At 50.1% G+C, this 17428-nt stretch overlaps 2 protein-coding genes across 25 annotated transcripts in view; both read right to left on the reverse strand.

Moving 5' to 3' along the window:
* RELL2 (RELT like 2) overlaps nucleotides 1-17428 on the reverse strand; it is a 347299-nt gene that overhangs the window by 138735 nt on the left and 191136 nt on the right. The window lies entirely within an intron of this gene.
* Nucleotides 1-17428, reverse strand: part of LOC126957240 (protocadherin gamma-C4) — a 190277-nt gene that overhangs the window by 7825 nt on the left and 165024 nt on the right. For 22 of the 24 annotated variants that reach the window (XM_050794896.1, XM_050794901.1, XM_050794900.1 and 19 more), the window contains one exon: nucleotides 10192-10250. In XM_050794896.1, coding sequence (XP_050650853.1) covers nucleotides 10192-10250 — 59 coding nt within the window. Of the gene's footprint in view, nucleotides 1-10191; nucleotides 10251-13372; nucleotides 17292-17428 lie in introns of those variants that run through there. The other 2 variants (XM_050794883.1, XM_050794908.1) reach the window with 2 other exon arrangements.

Genomic DNA, 17428 nt, shown 5'->3' on the forward strand with positions numbered 1-17428 from the left:
ATCTTGGCTCATTGCAACCTCCGCCTCCTGGATTCAAGAGATTCTCCTGTCTCAGTCTCCCAAGTAGCTGGGATGACAGGCACCTGCCACTGTGCCAGGCTAATTTTTGTATTTTTAGTAGAGACAGGGTTTCACCATGTTAGCCAGGCTGGTCCGATGCATTTAACATAGTGCATTCCCCCACCCACCATGACAGAACCTGGCTTCCTGTCACAGTGAAGAAGATCAAACCCTCTCCAGAGAACTGTAAAGGTGGGAAATGGAAGAGAATGTTCCAGAGCTAGAGAAAAAGTGGGGACCTAGGAAGTACCTAGGGGGAGATGTAGGAGGCCCCAAGAGACCCTGGAGCAGGGAGAAGAAATTTCTAAAATTCAGTGGCTTCTTAAGCCCTCAGAGTAAAATCCACGGCGATATAAGAACCTGCCCCTCCTATTTTACAAGAACCCCCGCCCCCCATCCCACTCTCAAACACTCTATCATCAAACCTTTCCCAAGGTGCAGTTTCCTATCCCTCAAGTTCCCTCTTGCTGTGAATCCTGGGCAGATGGTGTTCCCTAGAATGCCAGTCCCCCAACCCTTACCATGGTGACACGAATAAAATGTATCAGAGGGAATCCACTCAGACTGGGCAGTGGCTCCACTGTACTCCCATCCCAGCGGCTGCCCCACATGGCACTAGTCACACTGCAACTGTTGTTGTGCCTGTCTGTTCCTCCACCATGCTGACTTCTGTGAGGCGGGGACTCCGCCTGCTTCCTACCGAAGCACCTAGCACAAAGCCTAGCACTTGGACCTCATTGAGACTTTTAGAAACTCCAAGTGTTGAAAAAACATGAAATGATTCATAATTTTAAAAAATACTAAACCATAAGAAGAACTCTACTTCTTAGAAGGTTCAGCTCTACTTGGATTTTTCCCATAGTGACAATTTCCATGATTTGTTTTGAATTTCCAAGGATGAAATTATATCAATTTGCAGGGGAGTGTTGGCGGGAAGCAACCCTGGCACACACACAGTCTGCCCTTTAGGTAACTGTTTGACACCATCTGGCTTAGAGAAGTTTTTCAATATTTGTTGCCTGAATGAATGGGAAGAAGCCAGCAGAGACAGTTAAGTGACTGTAAGGTAATAAGAAGGGTTTGGCACCATGGGAAAGGCTGTAGGGTAGGCCTTGAAGGCATGAAAATGTGTGTGTGTGTGTGTGTGCGTGTGTGTGTGCATATTTTGTCATGGTGGGTAAGCACAACCAAGAACTGCTTTACAGTTTTTCCAAGGCCTGTCCCTGCTTTTGGTTTCACCCAATCTGGGATTCCCCATCCCTAAGTAGATGAACTCAGCCTAAGAACAGACACAGGCTGCCATGTGTGAGTGACCTCTATACCATCACAACAAACATAAAGCTAGGGTTGAAGGGGAAAGCAGGAATCTCAATTCTCCTTCCCAAAAGTGGGAAGAGTTATAATTTTGTTTTCATTGATTCAACGATTATTTCTCTTTTCTTTTCTTTTCTTTTCAACTAGAGTCTCGCTCTGTCACCCAGGCTGGAGTACGGGGGCGCGATCTCGGCTCACTGCAATCTGTGCCTGCCAGGTTCAAATGAGTCTCCTGCCTCAGCCTCTTGAGTAGCTGGGACTACAGGCGCATGCACGCCACCATGCCCAGCGAATTTTTGTATTTTTAGTAGAGACGGGGTTTCACCATATTGGCCAGGCTGCTTTCGAACTCCTGACCTCGTGATCCACTCGCCTCCGCTTCCCAAAGTGCTGGAATTACAGGTGTGAGTCACTGCACCCCTCCAACAATTATTTCTTGAGGAATTACTATATACCAGACACAGAGCTAGGTATTGGGGTTATGGCTGTGAATATGATAGAAATTGTCCATCTTTACGGTGCTCATGGTGGGCACGGAGAGGCTGATTTTAAATAATTACACAGTACAGTAATTGCAGTTGTGACACTTGCCATGGGCTGTGTCAGGGGCTACCAGAGGGTATGAAGAGAGGCAGGGGCGGGCAGACCACGAGGTCAGGAGATCGAGACCATCCTGGTCAACATGGTGAAACCCTGTCTCAACTAAAATACAAAACAAAACAAAAAAAACTAACCGGGTGTGGTGGCACACGCCTGTAATCCCAGCTACTTGAGAGGCTGAGGCAGGAGAATCACTTGAACCTAGGAGGTGGAGGTTACACACTGCACTCCAGCCTGGCAACAGAGCAAGACTCCCTCTCAAAAAAAAAAAAAAAAAGAGAGGCAGTGTTAGGCAGCTCAGCCAGTCCAGGCTTCCCCGAGAGGAAAAGACAGTGAATTTAAATCTGAAGAAATTATCCAGGTAATTTTCAGAATACCAGCAAATACATGTAGAAGGAATGACAGAAAATCACCACTTTGTAAAAACATACAGGCAAGGATTATCCGTGAATACTAAAATTGCATGAAGGGATGCCGCCTATCTCAAAGGCGGCATAAGTAATCTGTGAATCTATTTCACAGATTACTTATTAATCACAAATATTTTAAAATGTCTTTATAAAAATATATTTTTATAATGGAGAGATCTGGGACACCGTTTTCACCACGCAAACAAACTCGGCATCACTGACACTGGGACAGGCCGACGTTAGATGAGTCCCAGTGTGATGTCCCAGTGTGATGCTGCGGGAAGTATTCCTACCAAGGTGTGTAATCTGAATCTAACCATCAGAGAATAGCCAGCAAATCCAGGTTAGGGGACATTTTAAAGGACAACTGGCCTGGACTCTTTAAAAATATCCATGTCATTAAAAAAATAAAAAGACTGGGAGCTGGATCCAGATTAAAGGAGAGGAAAGACATGACGACCAAATGCAATCTATGCTCCTTGATGAAATCCTGGATTTAAAAAAAAGAAAAAAAGGATAAAAGAACACACAGAACATTTATGAAAATCTGCTGGTGGATTCTATATTATTGTATTAATGTTAAATTCCTCAACTGAATATCTGGGGTCCTTACTTCCAGCCCGACTGAGCTCTCTGTGGGCCTGGCTGAGGGTGCAGGGTCAAGGCCAGGTGGTCTCAGCCCCAGGTGAAGGGGGTTAGTGGGAATAAAGTAGGGAGAGCAGGGAAGCAGGGAGGGGTTGCAGAAGGAGAGCATGGGGGTTGTCAGGGAGACAACGGGACCAGATGCCAGAGGTTAGGAGGATGACCTGTCATGGGGGGCAGTGGTGTTGAGGGAATAAAGCTGAGTGGAAAAGTGGGCTTGAACCATGATGGTCAGGAGTGTAAGGAGGAGTCCTGGGAAATGGTTGAAGATTGAGGGCCAATCAGGTGGGTGGGCTGCCAACTCTGTGAAGCTGGGAAGAGATGAGCAGAGGGAGAGAGACCTCTTTTTTAACCATTTACTGAGAGCTTCCTATTCTAAGCTGACTGTGTAATATGTTTGTCTGTTTTATCCTCAGAACCACACTGCAGGTAAGTGTGATGATTATCTATATTTTTCAGCAGATGAAAACAGGGCTCAGAGAGGTTGAGAGACTATACCAGAGTCACACAGGTGGAACTGGTAGAGTTGCAACCTGAAAGCCAGCCTAATATGATTCCAGGGCCTATGATCTTATACACAACAATGTACTGGGCTTCAGCACGGAGGCCTTGGAGCCCCAGCAGCAGATATAAGGGACTCTTCCAGGATTTGGGGAATAGTGAAAAGTAAAAATGGAAGAAATGGGCTACATTTAGTCAACAATTTTCCAAGCAGTGGCCTGTGACAGGACCTAGAATTTAAGAGATGATGAATATGGTTCTTGTCCTATTGAGTTTGGGGGGTGTGTGTGTGTGTGTGTGTGTGTGTGTGTGTGTGTGTGTATAAGGGAATATCCCATAGACTGGGCTATAATAAAATACTCCCTACATCATGCTCAAAAAACTGAGAAATCTAGGAAGTCACCCTGACAACAGCCTGAATTTAATTGTGTTAAAACGTAAATGAGGCTGGGTGCGGTGGCTCCCGCCTGTAATCCCAACACTTTGGAAGGCTGAGGCAGGCGGATCACGAGCTCGAGATCGAGACCATCCTGGCCAACATGGTGAAACCCCGTATCTACTAAAAATACAAAAATTAGCTGGGTGTGGTGGCGTGTGCCTGTAGTCCCAGCTACTCAGGAGGCTGAGGCAGGAGAATCGCTTGAACCCGGGAGGCAGAGCTTGCAGTTAGCCCAGATGGCACCACTGCACTCCAGCCTGGAGACAGAGTGAGACTCCATCTCAAAAAAAAAAAAAAAAGTAAATGAATGTGTATGTTTTCCAATGTAGCAAAAGCCCATTAGCATTAGAAAAATAATATGTATATTCATATGAGGACTTATTCTGCAAAATAATATGTATATTCATATGAGGAGTTACTCTGCAAATGACTTGGGAAGAATTCTGAAAGACATGGGGAAATTCTTATGATACACTGCAAAGAAGAAAAAAGCTATAATTCTGACAGACAGTATGGCCTCAGTTGCTATTTTAAAAAAACTAGTAGGAAATGTACCATATGACTGGGAATAACAGTTCTTGATATGTGAATAAAGTGTCACATAAAAGTGTGACAAGTTTGTGAACAATTTATTTAGGTAAATGAGATTTTTTTAAAATGAAGCTTGTGCATGTTCTTTCATTACACAAAGAAAAGTTTAGAAAGATACATATGAAAAGGTAAGGATTCAACAAATAAACTGCAAAAATGGAAGATGGAGGGGAAGTCTTTTACATTAAAAGAGCTTAAGATACTTAAGAGACACTCAGTCAAATATAAAATGTGGACCTTATATAAGAATCATCTGGCAGGGCAAGGAGGCTCACACCTGTAATCCCAACATTTGGGGAGGCCGAGGAGGGTAGGTCACTTGAGGCCAGGAGTTCAAGACCAGCATGGCCAACATGGTGAAACACTGTTTCTACTGAAAATACAAAATATTAGCTGGATGTGGTGGTGCACACCTGTAATCCTAGCTACTCGGGAGGCTGAAGCATGAGAATTGCTTGAACCTGGGAGGCGAAGGCTGCAGTGAGCCGATTGCGCCACAGCCTGGATGAGAGAGTGAGACTCTGTCTCCAAGAAAAAAAAAAAAAAGAAAGAAAGAAAAACAAGAAAAAAAATCATCTGTTAAAGATGGTGGAGACCAAGATGAAATTACATGATGTCTGAGATTTGCTTCAAAAAAATCCAAGGAGAGGATAAGGGTAGGGATATAGGTGAAACAAGATAAGGCATTAGTTGAAGCTAGATAGTGGTCTCATACAGGTTCATGACACCATTCTTTCTACTTTTGTACATATTTGAAATGTTCCATATTAAATTGTAGTTGGTAGTGGTTCTCCCTAGATTGTAAAATGATGGGTGGTTTTCCTTTTAATTTTTTTCTATTTTTCATGTTTCTATAATGAGCATGTACTGTTTTATAAGCAGAAAAAAATTAAGTTGCTATTTGTTTGTTGAATGACTGCCCAAACTGAGAGACAGCAGGGATACTGTCTCTCAGAGGAGGAGGGATGGTAGTGTGGAGCCATCAGAGAACAGGATGGGGACCAAATGGAGACTCTTTGTGCAGAGGCTGGGGACAGCTGCAGGGCAGGGCCTAGGTTACAGCCTAAGAAGGGGGAAATGGTTTGTTGGGCTCAGAGCTTGAGACAACAGCTATTGGGATCAGATAACCAAAGGATGACCTGAGAAGGGATAGTGGTGGAGAGGAGAAGCATGTGCCAAGCAGGGACTTAAGAATGTAAGTCTTCTTCATTCTTTTCCCTTTCCCTCTTCCTTTTCTTTCTTTCTTTCTTTTTTTTTTTTTTTGAGATGGAGTCTCGCTCTGTCATCCAGGCTGGAGTGCAGTGGTGTGATCTCGGCTCACTGCAACCTCCGCCTCCTGGGTTCAAGCGATTCCCCTGCCTCAGCCTCCCGAGTAGCTGGGACTACAGGTGCGCACCACCACTCCTGGCTAATATTTTGTATTTTTAGTAGAGACGGGGTTTCATCATGTTGGCCAGTTTGGTCTCAAACTTCTGAGCTCAGGTGATCTGCCCACCTCAGCCTCCCAAAGTGCTGGGATTATAGGCATGAGCCACGGCGCCTGGCCAGGTCTTCTTCCTTCTGTCTAGGCAGTGTGACCCAGTGCTGACTTGAACTTGAACAAGTTTACTGAAGAATTCAACGCTAGCCCTGCTTTGAAGCTGGTGTGTCTGACCAGACCAGGCTGGAGGGCAGTGGGCAAGATGGTGGGGAGGGAGTGAGGCAGGGCATCAACAGAAGACTGGAACCAGGGTTAGACTGAATGAAAGGAACCTCTCGTCTTCATCCCCTCACTCCAAGGCCAGCAAAGAGAAAACTCCGTGCCATTCCCTTGATCCCAGGAGGCCTCACCACAGGGCTTTTGCGTAGGCTTTCCCATTTGAAATGCTTTTCCTTCTGTGTAGGCAGTGTGACCCAGAGCTGGCTTGAACTTGAACTAAGTTTACTGAAGAACTCAACACTAGCCCTGCTTTGAAGCTGGTGTGCCTGACCATCTGGAATGCTCTTCCTTCTTTTCTTCAGCTGGTTAATTTGTATTTGTCTTTCGATCTCAGCACAACTTCATTTCCAGGATGTCCTCCTGCTCCCTAAATCAAATCCCTATTATATGCCCACACCACCAGATACAATTCTACCTAGCACTATGACAGCTTCAGTCTCACATTTATTTCTGTAATTATTTGGTCAATATTTGTCTCCTTCAATGCACTGTAAACTCCTTAAGGGCAGGGGCCTCCCACATCAAAAACACTGCCTAGCTAACAGAAAGTGCTCACTGACCATTTGTTGAATGAATGAAGGAGAGAAGTTGAAGTTACTGGACTAGATCCTAGTGCTTATTTCATATTGACCACTGAATCAAAAATGTGGCCAGGGGCAATGGCTCATGCCTATAATTCTAGCACTTTGGGAAGCTGAGGCAGGTGGATCAGTTGAGGTCGGGAAGTTTGAAACCAGCCTGGCCGACATGGCGAAACCCATCTCTACTAAAAATACAAAAATGAGCTGGGTGTGGTGGCGCACACCTGCTGTCCCAGCTACTTGGGAGGCTGAAGCAGGAGAATCACTTGAACCTGGCAGGCAGAAGTTGCAGTGAGCTAAGATTGCACCACTGCACTCCAGCTTGGGCAACAGAGCAAGACTCCGTTAAAAAAAAAATTGTTTGTTGCGTCCCCCACAAGTTAACTAAGGAAGCAAAGAGAGGAGAGAGAAAGAGGCTCCGCGCCTTCTCCTCCATATTTCCAAGAGTTCCCACATGTATTCCAGGACACTAAGCCTCTCATCTGATGAAAAGGGAGTTGAGGCAGAGGTAAGGTGCTCATTCCAGAGGACACATGAGAGGCAGTTGGTGGGGCTTCCAGGTTCAACAGTGAATTCTGCTTCAAAGTCAGTGTATGGCTTGGGGTGGAGGTAGGTAGAGGGAACATAAATGGCCTAGAACTTCTCAATGTCACCTCCTCCTAGAAGCCTTCCCTGATCTTCCCCCTATTACACTCACATTGTTCTCTGCCTCTCAGAACTTACTATGATTTGTAGCTAGATTTTTTTTTTTTTCATGATCTCAGCTCACTGCAATCTCTGCCTCCCAGGTTCAAGCAGTCCTCCTGCCTCAGCCTCCCAAATTGCTGGGATTACAGGTGCCTGCCACCATGCCCGGCTAATTTTTGTATTTTTAGTAGAGACGGGGTTTCACCATGTTGGCTGCCAGGCTAGTCTCAAACCCCCAGCTTGTGGGGGTGATCCATCCACCTTGGCCTCCCAAAGTGCTGGGATTACAGGCGTGGGCCACAGTGCCCAGGCTTTTTTTTTTTTTTTTTAAGTGTTACTTGTTGCAAATTTTCTGTCTCCACTGCTGGCCTGGAAGCCTGTGAGTTCCGGGATCACATCTACTTGTTCACTCTTTTTTTTTTTTTTTTTTTTTGAGACTGAGTCTCGCTCTGTCCCCCAGGCTGGAGTGCAGTGGCACAATCTCGGCTCACTGCAAGCTCCACCTCCCAGGTTCACGCCATTCTCCTGCCTCAGCCTCCTGAGTAGCTGAGACTACAGGCACCTGCCACCACGCCCGGCTAATTTTTTGAATTTTTGTAGAGACAGGGTTTCACCGTGTTAGCTAGAATGGTCTCGATCTCCTGACCTCGTGATCCACCCGCCTTGGCCTCCCAAAGTGCTGGGATTACAGGCATGAGCCACCACGCCCGGCCTACTTGTTTACTCTTATAGCCCAATGTTTAACACAGGGCCCTGCTCATAGTAGATGCTCGATAAATATTTGTTGAATAAATGAATGAATGAATACATTAATGGCTTAATGGATAACTTATGAGAAGGTTGGCAAGGCCAGCTGGGAGAAGGACAATGGCTGGGGTCAAAGGAAGGGCAAGGGCAGCCCAAGGGCAAAAAGCCCAAGCCTTTTGATCTGCTGCTTTTTAAGGGGCTTCTAAGAAACGCTTTGCGTTCCTAAAACGGGTGACAGGACTATGCATGCCCAGGAGCTGGAATCTCTGCCATACACCAAGGGCTCCTGGGTCCTTGTGGCAACAAGGGTATGGTTGGTTGTAGGATGGGGAGAGGGGATTCTTGGAAGCTCAGCATCTGTAGCAACTTGGCAAATGTGGACAGCAAGTACTCAACCATTGAGGAGATAGGGTAAGGTGGCCCAAGCTCCTGCTTCTCTCCCTGGGCTCTGAGACTCCTCCAGGCTCCTGACTTCTAACTGGGAGGCCTGGCCCACAGCCTATCCCACTCTGCTCAGACCAACTGAAGGTCTTTCTGCTGAAGTTTCCCTCCCCTTCAGCCCGCAGGGGGTTCCTGTCTCAGCAGGAATTCATACCAGATTGAAATAAGCAGCTGGGGCTGCTTGGATGGGAGGGGGTGTGGTGGAGAGCTACGATCAAAGGCTCAGTGTGTGAGGGGAAGGGAAGGAAGAGAGCGGGGTGGTGGCGGGTGGTGGCTGGGGGGTTGTGTGTGCTGGCTTGCCCACAAGCACAAAAAAATGAGAGAAGAGACAGAGGCTCAGAGAAAAAGATGAGATAAAAGAAAAAGAGAGATAAAGAGTAACAGAGAAAGAGGCGGAAAAAGACAACAGGCACAGACAGATATACAGAGACAGAGGCAAAGAAAGAGATGCAGTGAGGCTGAGAACAGACAGGAAAGCAGAAATAGTGACAGACAGAGAAACATAGAGGCTGGGGATAGAAGAACACAAGGCGCTAGGAAATGGTGAAAGGAGAAACAGAAAAGAGGTCCAGGAAAAGGACAGGGAGGCAGAGATAGAGAAGGAGAAAGAGACGAAGAGTCCTATGTAGTCACTCACTCCACATTAATTGAGCACTTATGCCATGGCAGGCACAGTGGGCGGCACAGATCAATGCAAGTAGACAAATGAAAGGGACTGAAGCTGAGGTGCAGCAATCAAGACCGAAGCTAAGACAGAGATGGAGAAGAGAGGGAGAGGCAGAGATTGCAAAGCGAGATAGAGACTGAGGGAAGGACCCAGAGGTAAGAGAAAGTGGCAAAGACAGAAACTCAAGAAAAAGGGGCAGAGACACAGAGACCCCACAGACAGAGAGGGCAGGACAAGTAGGGGCAGAGGACAGTGGGAGGAGCAGCCAAATGAGGGAGGCCTGCTCCATGCCCCACCCAGTCCTTCCTCAGTCCCACCTCCAGCTGTGCTGCCTCCACTCTCCCCAGGCTCCAATCAGCCTTGGCTCTGGAGGCTCTGGAGGAGGTGCTGACTGCAGACGGCCTCCTCCGGTCCAGTGTTTTTCTGCCTGAGCCCCAGGTCAGAATGGAACCCAGCTCAACTCAGAGGAGGGAGTTAGGCAGTACATGGGCATAGAAAGCCTCGCTTTCACCCAGAGACCAGCTTAAGACCACCTTTGGTTCCACAGTGCCCTCAGGGGATAGGAAAAGGTGCCGGTCGTGGGGAGGAGGGAAGGAGCAAGCATGTGAATTGAGCTTCCTGAACAGTCAGGGCAGTCGCCTCTTCCTTCTGGGGTCTGTGTGCCAGCCCCCCACACACCAAGACCTCCCTGGGATCTCAAACTGAGGGAGAAGCCATTTGTAGCAAATGCTGAGCCCTCCCCCATCTCCTCCCATATCATCCCTGAGAAAATGCCGCAGAGAAGAGGGTGGGCTGGAGAATCAGTCACCTACCCGCTGGTGCCGGGTCTCTGGGCCTGAGAGAAACGCCAGTCCGTGTTGGGCGGGGCTTGCTGTGGAGAAAACAGAGGGAGAGGGGCTGAGTACTTGTGAGAAATTAGAATGTCACCCGAGCCCCTAGGGATGGGCCAGGAGAGAAGGAGGGGAGCGGGCACAGAGAAGAAAACGGGCTAAGAGGGGGCAGGGGTGGACTCATCTCCAAAGACAAAATACACCTCAGGTCTCAGAGGTCTGAGGTACCAGAAACCAAGAGATAAATCACATTTCATCTGATCACAGTGAGCAAGCTCAGACTCCTTTCCTAAAGAAATGGCCCCTTCCTCCCTGCCCCCAGAGTCAGAACTCCTGAGCCAAAATTCAAGGACTGAAGGCATCTTCTGTGGAACTGGGGGAAGAGGTGCAGAGAAATCCCCCTAAAGTGGCAGAGGAGGCTTTTCAATGATAATTCCACCAGCCCTAGAATGAGTTTATTCAACTCCTCAGCTGCGAACAAAGCATCCTCTGCAGCAAGATGGCTGCTCCTCCTGGTAACCCTTTTGGTGCCAGGTTGTGCAGTGACACATTCACAGGGACACCTTCTCCGGGTCCTTGGCTCGCAAGGATCTCTTCCCACAGCTAAAGACATTATTAATTTGGGAGTCATGCCAGATTGGGCATTTGCATAGCATCCAAGTCCCGGGACACTTCTCACCCCTGGAACTCTGTGCCAGACAATGGTCTGTGACTAAGGGGAAGAGAACAAGGCTGCTCTGTCTAAGACGGAGAAAAATGGAAGGGATGCAGGGGGGAGGGATCCAGTTCCCATAACCTCCAAGCAGGGCCAACTAAGTCTCCAGGGCTCCCAAGGGGCTGCTTTGTAGCCATCTCTCACATAGCTGAAGGTGTGGGGCTCTGGCCAGCCACTTCATTCCTCAGTCCCTTCTGGTCTTTCCAGGGGATGTGTTATCCCATCACACAATCTCATGGAGCACTCCTAGAGCCATCTCCTCACTGGTTCTGGGGTGGGCTGGTAATTAATACTCATACTTGCTCCCAGAAGTGCAGAGTGTGAGTATCTCAGATTACTCCAGGGAGAAGGAAGCTCCAGAACTGCCAGCGGCTCACTCTAAGGCCCACAGCTAGCAGTGATATGAGCAGAACCCAGAAACCTAGCATTCCAGGTACATCGGGAGTCACCAGCACCATTCTAGGGCTGCCATGGAGAAGGGCACAAGGATAGCCAGCCCTCAGCCACTGTATTCTTAGACACAGCAGAATCTACATGGAAATGCAATAATTGTGGTAGGAGGAAAGGGAGCTAGGGGAAACTCAACCTACGTAAGGATAACTGGCCAAGTTTGAGCTGTGGGAACTGCTCAGAAATAAGGAGCCGCAGAAGACTTTCCCCACAGGTAAGGTCCTAAAAGGTAGGAACCCCACCCTTGCCCCATCCCAGCAGAAGCAAAATCCCAGCAGAGCCAACTCCCCTATCCTGTCCTCAAGCTTTTAAAGTTCCAAGTGCCAAGAAATTAAAAACACAAATTCTGGAGTTAGATAGGGGTTAGAATCTCTCTTACTTGCTCTGTGAACTTGAGCAAGTCAGTTGACCTTTTTGAAGCTGTTATAAGAGAGGCATGTTAGTACCTAGCCAACAGCAATGGTGGGAAGAGCGAATGAGATGAGATGCTCAAAAGAGTTATATAGTAAGTTTCTCTCAATCAGTTATCAAAATCACCTGGGGGTGTTTCAAACTACAGTTCTGATTCCCTAGGGGCAGAGTTAGGCATAGATGTATTTTGAATAAAAGCTCCTAGAGTTGGGGAAGCTTGTGTTTTTTACTACTGTAGTTTCCTCACACATAAGGGCACCCTGGCATCCGGCAGAGCCTACAGCTTTACATCTGCCAGAGGAGAGAGGACTTGTTACAGTCTCAGATAGCTTGGTCACCTCCAAATCTCTGACCCTAGATCTCTGGGCACATTGTGATCACGACGGCGCCAAAAGCCTGTATCTCTGGGCGTTGAGAGCCAGGGCGCTCCAGGCTTCCACTTCCTGCGGGAGGAAGGGGCCGCTCTTGCCACTGGAGTCCCAGGCCTGCTGTCCTATAGAGGCGCACTCACTCGCCCAAGGCCGAGCCCTGCGCCTCGGGCCACTGGGCAGCTCTGCCTGTCCGCCCGCTGGAGGCTTCTGGGTTGAGAGGTCGCCACCCTTGAGACGGAGCCCCGGGACCATCCGGATCTCTGGCCCAAGGGTCGTAGAGTCCCGCCCGCCTGACACTTTGAGCGCGGAGTCGCTCCAGCACTCCTGGCCCCGCGCCTAGCTCAGGCCGCCCCTAGACGACCCAGCCCAGCCCGGGGCCCAGGTGGGAGAGGTGAGAGGAGGCTCCGGAGTCCTCGCCTGGTCCTGGGCGGCCGCGATCTGGGACCCTCACTAAGGCGCGCACAATCTGCTACGAGTACCCCTGAGCCAGGCGGAGGGAACGGTCTCAGAGGGAGAACTGCGAGTGGGCCGGGACAGGCCTGTGAACCTGGCCGCGAGCGAGTGGCAGTGAAAGCTGGTATTCGTGTAAGCGCAAGTGCGAGGGGTGTGTGCGTGCGTCCGCGCATGTGTTGGCGGGGCGTGGCGAGCCGGTGCACCGTGCGTGGGCCGTGGGGGTGGCCTGCAGGGAGGATACGCATGAGCCCCGCGCGCACACCTAAGTCCTGCAGACAGACGCGGTTGGGTGATGCGGGAAAAGGGAGGGTAACAGCGAAGTCACAGATGCTGGGGGTTGGGGAGAAATCGAAGAGGAAACCTCAAGACCGGCGAAGCGTGCGGGAGCCGGCGCCTAGGAGGCTGGCTGCATGGGTGGATCTGTGACTGCCTCCTCCCGGGACCCCCGACACCCGCGGAAATCGCCCGAAATTCACCGGAAGCTCGACGGGGGCCCCAGCCTTTTCTGAGTGTGGGGTGGGGGTCGGTCCCACCTCCCCTCGATCACAGTCGCCACCACCCCCGGTGCTCGGAGCCCCATCCCTTAATCGGCCACTCCTCTGGTTCCGCGCAAACGGTCCAATGATCCCGAGAATCGGGTGGAGCGCAGCCAGCGGCCGAGCCGCCCGGAGAGGAGTGGATGCCAGTTCAGTCCCTTATGAGGACGGGCGGCTTCTCTAGTGCCGCCCCCAGGGGTCGCCCGGGGCGGCGCCGAGCCCCTCACCTGGCTCCGCTCCCGCAGTGTATTAGAGCGGGACCGGATGGCGTCAGGCTCCAGCGCCAGAGCTGTGGGCTGCTGAACGCTGAGGGGTCTTAGAAAAGTGAAGTCACTGCCGTCCGAGGCCGGTGAAAAGCACGTCCTGTAGCAGTGGCTCTGCGAGTCTGTGGGCCGCAGCGTCACCTCCATGTACTTGAGCGTGCCGTCCGAGCTCACTTGCAGGTTGGGGCTGGACTGCTTATAGAAGTCCCGGGAGGGTGAGTCCTGGCGCCTGCAGCACTGCCCTCCACCCCCGTCCCTGTCTGCGTTCCCCTGAAGGCACTTAGCTGACAGAAAGGTGAAGGTGACTAGGGATAAGAGACTGACGGTCGCTAGAGCCACAATGAGGTAAAGCGTAAGGTCTGAACGCTCAGGAGGGTGTTTGAGAAAGTCACTGGATTTGGGCATTTCCTCAGGGTCCTCATCCTCCAGAACCAGCAGCACTGTGGCTGTGGAGGAGAGTGAAGGGTCACCATTGTCCCTCACCAGGACCACCACCTGCTGGGTGTCAGAGTCATCCTCCAGTAAGGCCCGGGCTGTGCGCACCTCACCAGTGTGTGTAGACACGAGGAAGAGTCCTGGGGCTGTGGACTGTGGCAACAGTGAGTAGGAGAGCCACGCATTGTGGCCTGCATCAGCATCCACGGCTGTCACCTTGGTGACCAAGGAGCCAGGAGGAGCAGAGCGAGGGAGACGCTGGGGGACTGAGTGTTCCCAGCCTGGCCGTGGGTGCAGCACAGCTGGGGCATTATCATTCTCATCCAGGACAAACACATGCAGAGATGTGTTGGCATGCAATGGGGGAGAGCCGGAGTCTCGAACCCCCACCACAATCTGCAGCATCTGTAGCAATTCATAGTCAAAGGTACGCTGGGCAAACACCCGTCCATCCTCTGGGTTGACATACACGAAAGAGGAGGCTGGGGCTCCCTGAATCTGATTTCCTACAATGGAGTAGGTGAGGCGGGCATTATCCCCAGTGTCTGGATCTGAGGCAGCCACAGTGCAGAGAAGGGAGCCTGGAGGCCGGTTTTCTAGGATGTAAGCAGTGTAAAGCTGCTGGTTGAAGTGGGGTGCATTGTCATTAACATCTGAAATGTTGAGCCTGATGGTGAGATGTTTGTGCAGGGGAGGTGAACCAGCATCGCTGGCCAGCAGCTCGATGGTATAGTGGGATGTGGCCTCCCGGTCCAAAGGCTGGCTGGTTAGCAGCGAGTAGTGGTTCTCAGAAGGCTTAATCTGAAATGGCAGGTCCGGAGAGATATCAAGGCTCACTTCACCATTTCTACCTGAGTCTCGGTCTCGCACATTAAACAACCCCACTACTGTGCCTACTGGTGTGCTCTCTAGGACAGGGTTGGCCAAAGAGGCCAATAGCACTTCTGGAGCATTGTCATTGACATCCCCCACATCCACTTGAATCACACAGTGGCCCTCCATGGCAGGCTGTCCCTGGTCACGGGCTCTTGCATGAATTTCATAGAAACTTGACTCCTCAAAGTCTATGGGACCCAATACATGGATTGCCCCACTGCTAGGGTCTAGGCCAAAGAGGTTCCTCACTGCCTCAGATGTGTGGTCTCCAAAAGAATAGTCTAGTTGGCCGTTGGTGCCCTCGTCTGGATCAGTGGCATTGAGGCGGAGCAGCAGAGTACCAATGGGTGCATTCTCTGGGATTCCCACACGTAGAACTGAGGATTGGAAGGTTGGAGCGTTATCATTGATGTCCAGCACGATGACAGAGATAAGGGTGGTCCCTGAGCGGGCTGGGGTCCCCCCATCCACAGCAGTAAGCACCAGCTGATGTCTTGTCTGGGCTTCACGATCCAGCTGCTGCTCTAGCACCAGCTCTGGGAATGGTTTCCCATCTTTTAGGGTCTTCACATTCAGAGAGAAGTAGCTATTGGGGCTTAGAGTGTAAAAGCTCACGGTATTGGTGCCTACATCCGGATCCTGGGCACTGTCCAATGGGAATCGTGCCCCAGGTGCTGCTGATTCTGAGATGCGCATCTCTCGCTCATGGGTAGCAAAGCTAGGAGAGTTGTCATTGAGATCCAGGATCTCTACCTCTACGCGGATTAGCTCCAGGGGGTGTTCAGTCACCACCTGCACTGGCAGCAGGCAGCTGGTGCTGGCTCCACATAGGCTTTCTCGGTCAATCTTCTGATTCACTGCCAGGGCACCACTCATCAAGCTCAGGGAAAAATAGCGCCCATTCTCCTCAGAGCCCAACTGCAGCCGCCGGCTCAACAGATCTGTCATCTTTAAGCCCAGATCCTGAGCAACATTCCCCACCAGCGTCCCCGGCTCAGACTCCTCCACCACCGAGTAACGAAGCTGCCCAGACACCCAGCCCCAGCAGCACAAGGACAACATGCACAGCACTTGCCATTTCCCAGCGAGCTGTGGGGGTGTCTTGTGCCCCATGACCCAGAAGTCCCTTCGTGGAGAGTAAGTCTGTGCTCTCCTGTCTCCAAGGTAGACCCAGGGCTTGGAATGCAGCAGCTGAAGTCTCTTATGTCTCCTTCTAGCCTCTTAATAACTGCTCGGAGCTTTGCCTGCCTGCAGCAGTTCTTCTTAGTCACCGGGTGGCGGGGGTGGGCGGTGGGGAGGGGAGCTGAATTTGAGTGGAGCTGGGGAGCTGGAGGAGGAGAGGCGGGCTGGAAGAGCAGATCTCCCACCTCAACTCTGAGTCTGATTGGCCAAAAAGTCTATGTGTTCTCAACCAATTATGAAGTCTCCTCAAGCCTGGAAACCTTGGGAACACACGCTGCAAATCTGTGTCACAGAAGCTTCCTACCTCCCCACTCATTTCGTGCTGCAGGTTGATTCAGCCCCCTTGGCAGCAAAGTTTGACAGCTCAGATGGTGCTCAACAGGGAAGACAAAGTGATACAAAACTCCTCAGCGTTCTGTCCCAGCAACTTCCTGCATGACTTCAGAAGCTTCCACCACTTTGCTTGAACCAGCAAAATCTTGTCCTTCTGGGAGAGGCAAAGCCCATGTATTCTCCCTCCCTCCCCCATCCTGCTGAACGCTGCTAAGGTGAGAGAAAAGATTAGTAAGAACCTTGTAAAGTCTTGCCCTGACTCTCCAGCAATGCTTTGAGGAAATCTCAATGTCAGCTGACATGGGACTTAGCTTTTCTGACACCCCAGACCCCAAATGTGGAATGTGTGTTACAGTTTTTGGGTAGGGGAACATTTCTGGGGCTGAATCAGGTCACCCAGGACAGTGGTCAGAGGCCAAGCATGGACGGCCTCTAGGTTTCATGGTTTCACCAAATTCAGGAGAACCCAACTTAAAGATACACAGGGTGGCTGTTTCTATGAATCAGCCAACTGTAAATCAGTTTTCTGTCATAAGTGATTTCACTTACTGCTTTTTTCCAAAGGTGATGACCAGCCCGCCCCAACCTTCCAATTTACTGCATCTAGTTCAAATCCCCAGTAGGGACTTTATCCGAGTCCTAAGATCCAGACCAAAAGATCTGTGCTACCAACCACTCTGATGTGTGCCTCTCTATTCCTTTAGTTCTCTCCTCTTTCTGCTGTATGCTATGTTTCAGATAGAGAGGTCCCTTCACAGTGTACTGGATACTGTGAGACAAAGATTTTATTTTCCCTCAATCCCTTGGGAAATGGTAACCTAGAGTTAAGGTACTTCAGAATCTGATCCCCTCTTTCAGGAAGAGTAGAGAAAACAGCCACCTTTGTCCAAGTGACTGCCTGGTGCACTGTACCCTGTGCACTGTAGCCTTCTGTGCTCCCACATTCCATCAGCATGCTTCCACAACAGCCTGGCTCTTGATCACCAATTACTTTCATTTCTGACTCAGATATAGGCATGACCCACCCCCAGTGCTAAATTGTGACAACTCTAGTTAATTCATAAAACAGTTACAAAGCACAGCGTCTACCACATAGTTACCTCTCACAAAAATGGTGACATCACTATGGGCTCTTACTGAGAGGCCAGTACTCTTTAGGACATGGCCTAGCCACATGCCTGGATCAGAATAACT

Source organism: Macaca thibetana, chromosome 6 (genome assembly GCF_024542745.1).
Source record: "Macaca thibetana thibetana isolate TM-01 chromosome 6, ASM2454274v1, whole genome shotgun sequence".
Classification (NCBI taxonomy): domain Eukaryota; kingdom Metazoa; phylum Chordata; class Mammalia; order Primates; family Cercopithecidae; genus Macaca; species Macaca thibetana.